Consider the following 10578-nt stretch of genomic DNA (forward strand, 5'->3'; position numbering starts at 1 on the left):
TTTAGGAACCGGCGCGGCGGGGCGGGGCCTCCAAGGGGCGGGGCCTCCAGGGGCGGGGCCGCGGCGGCGGGGCGGGGCCTGGCTCGGGACCCTGTGAGAGGGGAGGGGCGGGGCCTGGCGGCGGCCCCGCGCGGCGCAGTGCGCGAGGCAGACCCGGCCGCCGCTGCGACTCGGCGCGCGGCCCGGCACCTGCCGCCCTCGCCGGCCCCGGGCGCCGCTGTCATGCGGCTGGCGCTGCTCTGGGCCCTGGGGCTCCTGGGCGCGGGCAGCCCCCTGCCCTTCCCGTCGCTTCCAGGGACACGTGAGTGCGGGGCCAGGAGTGGGCCAGGGGGGGACTGGAAAGAGGCGCAGGGAGGTCGGGAGGCATCGGGGTACTGGGGTCAGAAGGAGACCCTGGGAGACCCCAACCAGAGCGCGGCCGGCGCTGGTCTGCGGCCCTGGGCGAGGGCCGGCGACTGGGCGATGGAGAGGAGAGGAAAGGATCACCCTCGGCACGGTCCCCGCGGACACTTCCCGGCGCTGGTACCAGCTCCAGGGCCCTGGCGCAGCGCCCCGCCCCTCCGGGAGTGGGTCACCGCTCCCCAGGACGGAGGCCTCGCTCCTTTGGGGCCTGGTTGACCGTGTCACCCGTGCCAGGGTGCCCAGTGGACACGCTCGTAGGGCTGGCGAAGAGGATTCTTGCCGCCGCCACCTAGGCCTGATCGGCCAGGCACCTCTCACTCTGGTGCTGATGCCACCAGAAAGCTGGCTGAGCTGGCGGGGGGCCCGGGAGAAGCCAAAAGAGGGGAGACTTGGCCAGGAAAGAGGCTGGGACACCAACTCCTCCTTGGAACTTTCACTTCCTGCTGCGGTCTTGGGCCGGGGGCCGAGAGGGCAGGCGAGGGTGGAGTGTCCGGAGGAGAGAGGGCCATTGTGCGAGGGGGGGCACAGGGAGGAAGCAGAGGCTGTGGGGCGCGGGTGTGCCTAACTGGGCATGAGGGTGTTTAGGGAGGGGATGGTGGTGTTTGCACTGCTCACCCAGAAATGGGCGTTCCCAGCATCTCCGACGTGAGAAGAGGGGAGGGTGAGTGGGCACCCAGCCACGAGGCTTCCCTCAGTCCTCATAGGGGGCGTTTCTTGGGGCGGGGGCGGTGCAGGGGAGATTGGGTGGGAGTGGGAGGGGAGAGGGTCCCTATGAGAACCTGGGATTGGCCTGGGGGGCGAGAGGGAGGAGCCACAGGCTGGGCTAGCTCCATTTTGGGGGGAACTTGGGGGTGTGTTGGTGGGATGAAAGCACGCTATTGGAGGAAGCCCACACCCCCAGTATTCTCCTTTAAGTCCCGGCATGCAATTCAGGAGTCCTTCGGGCAGAGAAGGGCCTTGAAGTATTGGGAACCAGGTGGGTCAGAGGGCACCAGCTGGTGCGGAGTCCCTCAGTATTCTGGGGACCCTGCAGGTGGCGCCCAGGAGGAGCAGGCAATTCCAGAGAAGACCCTGAGGGGGCCCTTGGAACCCCAGGTCCTTCAGGACAACCTCACACTCAGCCTGGCAGAGGTGCTGCAGGTGAGCCTCTCTGTACCCTCAATGTACCACCCTGTCACCCACCAATCAGGTGTCTCCAGATAGAGCTTGGCTGAAGAGCAGGCGAGTGGACCTCAGTGCGGCACGGACACCTCTCCCATCACACCCCCGCACCTGGCTTCATGTATCTCCCTCTCCCTTCTACACACACATCTGCCTCAGCCCCACCCAGCCCATCCATGGCCGCTGGGAAATCCCGAGGTCACACTTGATTTCTTGGTCTCATTTGTTGGTTTTCTCCGTGGGGGGACTTGGAGAGAGAGTCAGGACCTCACCCAATGCCCTCCCCTTACCCCTAATTCTAAAGCTGAGTCAGAGGAAGGGCTGGGGCCTGCGCCGAGTCCTCCACGGTGCTTCCTCTCTGGGCAGGAAGCCGAGAAGGGGGCGGCTCAAGATACCTTCTCTGACCTCCCAGCACAACCCCCCAGAACAATGCCCCAGGCCAGACAGGCCTTCCTGACCCCTCCCTTGGGACAGCCCCCCCAATCAGTGATCTAATCATTGGTGCTCGCCTAAGGGCCTGACATCTTCTGGTTAGGGAGAGTGGGGGTTTGGGGCAGGGCCAGGGAGGTGACCTGCTCTCTGGTGCCCACAGACCAGCCTGCCTGAGACTTTATGGATCAAGTTGGAATTGGATGGTGAGAGCCATATCCTGGAGCTGCTACAGAATAGGTAAAGGCAGTGGTGATGATAATAACGATAACACGGCTAACAACTTACATAGCATTTACTATGTGTTAGGTACTAAGTGCTTGGGTTCATATAATCCTCCTAACATCCCTACAAGTAGATACAAGTAAGGTATTATTATTGTCCTCATTTTGTATATAAAGAAGTCAAGGCACAGAGAGGTTACAGAACTTGCCCAAGGTCACACAGCTAGTGTGTGGTGAAATCCAGGTTGGAACCCAGAAAGCCTGGCAGAATTCGTGGCCCAACCACTGTGCCCTGCTGCCTCTGGGGGAAGCAGGGAGGATGGGGGAATGCCTGGCACCCCGTTAACCCTCTATCACCTTCAGGCCCCGGGCGGGCACTGCAGCACCCTGGGCGAGAGCTGATGCTGCTCCCCTTGGTCTTCCCTCCACAGGGAGCTGGTCCCGGGCCACCCAACCCTGGTGTGGTACCAACCTGATGGCACCAGGGTGGTCAGTGAGGGACACACGCTGGTGAGTCAGGCCCTCCCGGGCCCTGTTTCTGGCCTGAGGGAAGGCAGGAGGGGACGGCTGGAGGGGGCCATCCCCGGAGGGGGTGGGAAGATGCTACGTGTCTTAACCCACAGGCAAGTCTCCGGGGCGGAAACCCTGGCCTCCCCTGCAAACGGCGCTCTGTTCTGTGCTCTAGGAGAACTGCTGCTACCAGGGCGGAGTGCAGGGCCAGGCAGCCTCCTGGGCCTCCGTCTGCGCCTGCTCCGGGCTCAGGTAGGTGGGGGCGGGGAGTCCACGGCGTTGGAGAGGCGGCAGGGCATGAGGCATGAAGCTGAGCAGTTGTCTGACATTCTGCATCTTTCCCTAGTGGCTTGGTGATCCTGTCCCCCGAGAAAAGCTACACCCTGGAGCTGAGGCCTGGGGACCTTCGGGGTCCTCCCATTGTCTCCCGGATCCAAGATCTCCCCGTGCCAGGCCACACTTGCACCCTGAGCTGGCGTGAATCGGTGTCCGCTCAGGCTCCGCCGGAGCGCCCCCTGGGACAGCGTCACATGCACCGGGTAAGGCGGTACGGCAGGAGGGCGGGCCCCAGGACCCTCAGAGCGATTTGTCCGCAGTAACCACAGCTCCTGCTAATGGAGCGATTTCCACGTGGCAGACACTTTATGAACATTATCCCCTTTACTCTTCCCAGCAACCCTGGGAGGTGGGTGCGATGGACAGCTCTATTTTAGTGGGAGATATCAAATGACTTGCCGAAGGCCATTCAACTAAGAAATGGTCTATCAAGGATTTAGATGTACGTACTGGACTCCAGCGCCTCATGTCTTCTGATCCCCTATGTAGAGAGCTCACTTGGATATAGAAAATACATAGTTACCAACAATAAAGCAATGAAAACTGAGTTTCCTAATTTGTAAAATGGAGATAATAAAACTACAGATGTTACAGGGTTGCTATGAAAATTAAGTGACTCCGTATGTATTTAAAGTGCTTAGAACTATGCCTGACGTAGGGTAAGTATTTGATAGTGTTGGCTATTGTTATTATTATTTTTAATTTGGAAAAAAACAAAACAACACATTGAGTTTGGAGCCAGGAAAGCAGGGCTCTGCTCCCCAGCTTCCTAACCGACTTCCTGGCCCACCGTGGGCAAGGCCCTAGCCTCTCGGCTCCCCGTGGCTCCTCTGTAAAAGGCGCTCTTCCCTGTCCTCCGGGTGGGAGCGGACACAGCTTGGTCGGCCCTGCGGCTGCTGGCACTGAGCGGCCCGAGTGCCTGATGCTCCTTCTTGTCCACAGTGGAGGCGGGATGTGGTGACCGAGACGAAGATTATTGAGCTAATGATTGTAGCTGATCATTCAGAGGTGAGCTTGCTGGCCCCTGCCTGTCCTGCCCAGACCCCCACCTGCCCTGCCACCTGTCACGGGCACCTCTCTTAACCCGCAGGTCCAGAGGTACCCAGACTTCCAGTACCTGCTGAACCGCACCCTGGAAGTGGCCCTCCTCCTGGACACAGTGAGTGTCAGGCTGGATGGCATCCTTGCGGCCCCCTCACCGTGAGAACCCCTCTCCTGAGCCCCGGCTCTTTTTCAGTTCTTCCGGCCCCTGAATGTACGAGTGGCACTCGTGGGCCTGGAGGCTTGGACGCACCAAGACCTGGTAGAGATAAGCCAAGACCCAGGTGTTACGCTAGACAGCTTCCTCCGCTGGCGCCGGACCGACTTGCTGCCTCGTGTGCCCCACGACAGTGCCCAGCTGGTGACGTAAGGTCCCCAGGCTCAGTCCGTGGGGCCAGCTCGGCCCTGACCTGGCCAGTTGTACAGCCCAGCTCCCTCCCGGAGGCCCTGAAGCTCTAGCCTCCCCTGGTTTTTGGCCTTGACCTTTGACTTCTCAATTCCACAGAGCTACTTCATTCTCTGGGCCCATGGTGGGCATGGCCATTCAGAACTCCATCTGTTCTCCTGACTACTCAGGAGGTGTGAACATGGTGAGCTGTTTCCAGGTCTCTTGCCCATTCCCGATTAAGTTCCTCTTGGTGGTACCATTTATATTCACTGAACCCCCCTACAAAGTTACCCAACCCCAAGTGATAGGTGTAGAGAGCAGGGGTACATCATGTGGCTTCTGCAGTCAGGGCACCCTCACTGATGGCCAGCTCATCAGTGTACAGTCTTCACCCGGGAGGTTTTCCCATTTGGGGGGGGGGGGGGAGCTGAGGCCCAAAGAACAGAGGTGATCTCCCAGGACCACACAGTGAGGGAGGGAGAACAGAGCTGAGCTAGAACCCAGGTTTCCTGCCCCCCAGGCCTGGGCTCTCCTACCACTTTATTTATTTATTTTTTTAATTAATTAATTAATTCATTCATTCATTCATTTGTAACATATTTTTATTGATTTCAGAGAGGAAGGGAGAGGGGGAGAGAGAGAGATAGAAACATCAATGATGAGAATCATTTGACTGGCTGCCTCCTGCACACCCCCCACTGGGGATTGAGCCAGCAACCTTAGCATATGCCCTGACTGGGAATCGAACCGTGACCTCCAGGTTCATAGGTCAGTGCTCAACCACTGAGCCACGCTGGCCTGGCTCTCCTCCTACTTTAGAAGCAACTAAGGAGAGAGGCAGTGCCTGCTGAGTGCCCACGAGGTCAGATGGGGAGAGAACAGGAGCAGTTAGCCTGGTGTTGGACCTGGGACACCCCTTCCCCATAGGACCACTCCATAAGCATCCTGGGAGTTGCCTCCTCCATAGCCCATGAGTTGGGCCACAGCCTGGGCCTGGACCATGACCCACCTGGGAACAGCTGCCCCTGCCCAGGCCCAGCCCCGGCCAAGAGCTGCATCATGGAGGCCTCCACAGAGTGAGTAACCGCAGGATGCAAAGAGGGGATGGGCAGGGGTCCGCCAGGGGTCTGCAGCCCCAACCTTCCTTGCCGCCCTCCCCAGCTTCCTGCCCGGCCTGAACTTCAGCAACTGCAGCCGACAGGCCCTGGAGAGAGCCCTCCTGGATGGGATGGGCAGCTGCCTCTTTGAACAACTGCCCCGCCTGTCCTCCATGGCGACTGTCCGTGGAAATAAGATTGTGGAGATGAGCAAACAGCACAGCTGTGACTTCCCAGATGTGAGCCCCTCCCCCACAGCCTTGCCCCTCGCACTTCTGTGCCCTTGCCCTGGCTCACGGGCTCCCTCCACGCCTCCTGAGCCCCTCTCTGGTTCTGAAGGGCTCTCACCCCTCTCCCACCTCCCCGTCTGCAGGGACAGCATGGGAATGGTGGGGCTGTAGCTTTCACTGGCTGTGGGCGTCCTTTGGGGTCAGGCTCTGGGAGGGATCGGAGGTAGGCCCAGGCCAGCCTGCTCTGACGCCCAGCCCCTCTGTGCCCTGGCCCACAGGACTGCACCGATCCCTGCTGTGACTACTTCACCTGCCAGCTGAGGCCAGGGGCACAGTGTGCATCCGATGGACCCTGCTGTCAAAACTGCCAGGTGGACTAGTCTTCCAGAGCTCATGTGCCAGGGGCCGGGCGGACAGAGTCATCCTGACTCCCAGGGCCTGGCTGGATTTGCCCGGCACCAACACTGATACTCACTCACCCTCCACAGCTGCGCCCGGCTGGCTGGCCGTGCCGTCCAAAGAGAGGGGACTGCGACTTGCCCGAATTCTGCACAGGAGACAGCTCCCAGTGCCCTCCCGACATCAGCCTGGGGGATGGCGAGCCGTGTGACGGCGGACAGGCTGTGTGCATGCGAGGGCGCTGTGCTTCCTATGCCCAACAGTGCCAGGCTCTGTGGGGGCCGGGGGCCCAGCCCGCCGCACCCCCTTGCCTCCTCACTGCCAATACTCGGGGGGATGCCTTTGGGAGCTGCGGGCGCAGTCCTACTGGCAGCTACCTGTCCTGTGACCCGAGGTATGTGAGGAAATAAACGGCCCCTCCCCCAGGTCTGTGGGAGCCTTGGACCCACTCCCACAGACCCCGTGCCTCCTTCCTCACCCCAGAGATGCCATTTGCGGGCAGCTCCAGTGCCGGGGGGGCACGGCCCAGCCTCTGCTGGGCTCCGCCCGGGATCTGCACTGGGAGATCCTCGACGCCAACGGGACCCAGCTGAACTGCAGCTGGGCACACCTGGACCTGGGCAACGACGTGGCCCAGCCCCTCCTGACCCTGCCTGGCACAGCCTGTGGCCCTGGCCTGGTGAGCAACCTGGGTGAGCCAGGCTCAGTGGGGAGGGATATGTGGACCACGGCGAGCAGTGCCCAGGCCTCACGGTCCACCCGTGTAAAAGGCACAGATCTGAGGGGAGTTCACATGCTCGTGACGGAGCCGAGTCCTGTCAGCCTCTGAGCCTTGGTTTTCCCCTCTGAAAAAGCAGGGTGCGGCCTGAGCCATGTTGGCTTCCAATGCTGGTAAGTTCTGCCAGAATGTGATCCTTGCTCTTCCTTCCCCACTGGGCAGGTGTGCATCGACCATCGATGCCAGCCTCTGGACCTCCTGGGAGCACAGGAATGTCGCAGCAAATGCCACGGGCACGGGGTGAGCTGGCATGGGAACGAGAAAGGGGAGCGGGGAGCCTCCAGGCCTTGGGCAACAGACATGCCTGGTTCCAATCCTTGCTCTTCCACCGCCCAGCTGCATGGCCTGGGGCAGTTATTCCCCTCTGAGCTCAGTGTCCTCATCTGTCCAATGGGCACAGTAACAGTACCCCCTTCCTGAGGGACATGAGATGAGTCTGAAAGCTTCTAACTTGGTGCCCAGCATCTAGAAGGCACTCACAGTAGTAGTTCGATCTCATTTCCTCCAGCATAAAGACTCCCAGAGTGCTGGCTCTCTGCCCCCCATAATCCCCAGCTCACGGCCAGTTGTGGATATCTGAGATCTTGAAAAGCTGGGGACAGGGGAACACGGCCCCAGAGTGCAGAGCCCCTCATTGTTGGTTCAACCTGTTCCTCCTAGGTCTGCGACAGCAACAGGCTCTGCCACTGTGCGGAGGGCTGGGCACCCCCTGACTGCAGTGCCCGGATCAGAGGTAGCAAGGCCTGGGGACGGGGCAGCTGGGAGGGCAGAGCGGCTCATCCTTTCCCCCTCTCTTTTCCCCACCCCTTCACGGCTGGTTCCCTGACTCTGTGACCCCTGACCCCCTCACTTTCTCTGAACACCTGACTTGACTCCCTGCCCCCTGCCCCTTCCTGGGTGTGGAGTTCTCAGCCCTGCTCACCTTCAAACCCGCCTTCACCCCACAGCCTCCAGGTCCCTGACCACAGGACTGCTCCTCAGCCTCCTGTTGCTGCTGATCTTGGTGCTGCTTGGTGCCAGCTACTGGTACCGTGCCCGCCTGCGCCAGCGACTCTGCCAGCTCAAGGGACCCAGCTGCCAATACAGGTACCAGCCTCCCTGCTACCAGCTCCCTCCACAGCTCTTTTGAGGACAACAGCCTGGAGCCCTGCCCCTTCCCCCTCTGCAGCCCCTGCCACCTGGCTCTGACCCCCAGCCCCTTGGGGCCACACCCCACACACCTCCCTTCCCTCCATGTTCCCTGGAACGCTTCACCTCACACGTAGACTGGTAGACCTGAGGGGGTAAGCTGGGATGCTAGGATCACTTCCCCCCAGGAGCCCCTGTGCTGGGGAAGTGGGGTTCCCAGGCTGATCAGCTTCCACCCCCCACCCATTGGGCCTAAGCCCCACACATGCTCCTCTCAAGGGGCTGCAAAGGGTTAAAGAGTGGCATATGGGAGGAGAACAGGGTCTGAGGCTGAGCCCCCTCCCCCCTGCCTTTCTCCATGCTTAGGGCAGCTCAGTCTGGTCCCCCAGCACGCCCTGGACCCCCGCAGAGGGCCCAGCTGATGCCAGGTGTCAAGGTGAGTCCTGAATGCCGGAGAGAGGGCCCCATTGTGGCCCGGCATCCAGCTTGGGCCCCGGGGTGGGCCCAGAGAAAGACTCACAGCGCCCAAGAGTCCATCAAAGGAGCCAGGCCCGCCCTTGCCTCCCTCCTGGTTGCAGCTGAGAAACCAAGTCCAGCCTGGAGTGGGGGGGGGGGGGGGGGCAGGGCCTTGAGGAGGGTCTGCTGGCCTCTTGGAGCTCACCACGCTGTGGCTTTGAGACCAAGCTGGGTCCCTGGAAGGAAAGGGAGGGTGGGACCCAGGATGGCCTTCAGTGTTCACCACGGGCAGAGGGCTGGTGAGTGCCTTGCCCTGAGCCCTCTGGATCTGATGACAGAGTATGTGTGCGGAGGTGGTCTCCATGCCCAGTCTACCACTTGTCACCGCCTCTGCATGCAAATGAATAACGGCACGCACAACCCCATTGTCCCTGGGGTCCTAGCGGCCCCTCCCTGGGCACTAACCCTCTCTGCCCACATCTGTCTCTCTCTCCGCTCCCTCCCCCGACCCCACTCTGCCTGTTGGCTCCTCCTGCGACCTCAGCAGGCTAGTGCTCTTGGCTTCCCGGCACCCCCTTCACGGCCACTGCCTCCTGACCCTGTGCCCAAGAGACTCCAGGTAAATCTGGGCCAGGCCCTGCCCTGGCTCCGGGCCGGCGGGAGGCTTGGTGCCCAACTGCAGTTCTCACCCCTGTTCCCTGCCGGTGGTGCTCTTCATTAGGGGACCAGGGTGCCCCTCAGCCTTCAGACACTCTGAGCCCCAGAAGCAGCAAAGGGTGAGCCTCCTGCCTTGGCTTCTACCACCATCTGGTGGTTAGAGGCGGGACTGCAGTGGGCCAGGGACAGCACGGTGACCCACACCTTCCTCCCCCAGACATCGGCTGGCATGCACCCAAGCCCTGTGCGCATGTCCCCGTGCTCCTGCCCTCTGGCTGGTTGTGCATGTTGGTCTGAACCCCTGGGGGGCACCTCTGCATGCTCACTGCCCCTCGATGTGCTCTCACAGTCACTGCCCCTCTCTCTGTTCAGGCTGCGCTGGCTGACCGACCTAGTCCCCCCACCCGCCCTCTGCCCGCTGACCCGGTGGTGAGGCACCCGAAGGTAACAGTGGGGGGAGAGCAGGTCACAGCCTTTTCCACCATCCAGGGCTGTGGTGGCTGTGGCCGTGGCGAGATCTCCCCTCTGTGCCTGAGGGCACACACCCCACTGGTACTCTTATGGTGACAGATGGAAACAAAGAGGACCTCTGGTGCTCCCCCCGCCCCCACAGCTGGTGTTCCCCAGCACCAGCACATGGGGGGGGGAGGAGCCCAACATGACAGCCTCTCCCAAGCCTGTGTCCTACCTTCTCTCGTTCTCAGTCTCAGGGGCCTGCCAAGCCCCCACCCCCGAGGAAGCCACTCCCTGCAGACCCCCAGGGCCTGTGTCCTTCAAGTGACCAGCCTGGTCCAGGAGCTGGAATCCCGCCCCTAGTGGTACCTTCCAGGTGGGCGAGGAGGTCGCTGGAAATGGGTGGGTGGGCAGGGCAGAGTGGTCTGGGAAAAGGGAACCTCTGACCTCTTTTCTCTGCTCCCGGCACCCCAGGCCTGCACCGCCGCCCCCAGCTGTGTCCTCCCTCTACCTCTGACCTCTTCTGAAGTTCCACCTGCCTCCAACCCAACCTAGGACTTCAAGAGGCGTGGGCCGGTCCCCTGGGGCACCCCTCCACACACCCCGCGATGATGGAAGGAGCCAGAGCCTGGATGCAAAGGAGCAGGCCTCTTAAGACACCCCACGAGCTGTGGAGCTGCACCCTGGGGACCTGCGCGCGCAGTTACAGATGGGGCTTAGGCGGAGCTGGGCGCTGGACCTGGCTGAGGGAGGTGCGCACAGTCTCTCTGCTCGGCTGTAATAAACGGAAGATTTTAGGAGCTTGCCTCGGAGTTTGTCTGCTCGGGGAAGTCTGGGTCACCCTCCACCCCAACCCCCCGCCCATTGCGGTTCGTCTGGCCGCCAGGGG

General features: G+C 61.5%; 1 protein-coding gene across 7 annotated transcripts; it reads left to right on the plus strand.

Moving 5' to 3' along the window:
* The first annotated feature begins 131 nt into the window (after positions 1 to 131).
* ADAM15 (ADAM metallopeptidase domain 15) lies at positions 132 to 10474 on the plus strand. 7 transcript variants are annotated; one of them, XM_079760936.1, is made up of 23 exons: positions 132 to 301; positions 1436 to 1542; positions 2156 to 2232; positions 2648 to 2726; positions 2902 to 2978; positions 3073 to 3265; positions 4005 to 4070; positions 4153 to 4221; positions 4300 to 4469; positions 4609 to 4693; positions 5419 to 5567; positions 5653 to 5827; positions 6097 to 6189; positions 6307 to 6611; positions 6701 to 6896; positions 7158 to 7235; positions 7656 to 7728; positions 7943 to 8081; positions 8490 to 8559; positions 9124 to 9198; positions 9609 to 9680; positions 9941 to 10065; positions 10164 to 10474. In XM_079760936.1, the coding sequence occupies exons 1-23, from the start codon at positions 223 to 225 to the stop codon at positions 10204 to 10206; spliced, it is 2595 nt and encodes an 864-aa protein (XP_079617062.1). In that variant the 5' UTR covers positions 132 to 222; the 3' UTR covers positions 10207 to 10474. The 7 variants fall into 7 exon arrangements, with proteins under 7 accessions (XP_079617062.1, XP_079617063.1, XP_079617064.1 ...); XM_079760937.1 differs by having other exon boundaries at positions 9127 to 9198; XM_079760938.1 differs by lacking the exon at positions 9609 to 9680.
* The last annotated feature ends 104 nt before the right edge of the window (positions 10475 to 10578 follow it).

The sequence above is a fragment of the Cnephaeus nilssonii genome, assembly GCF_951640355.1.
Source record: "Cnephaeus nilssonii genome assembly, chromosome: 21".
Classification (NCBI taxonomy): Eukaryota; Metazoa; Chordata; class Mammalia; order Chiroptera; family Vespertilionidae; genus Cnephaeus; species Cnephaeus nilssonii.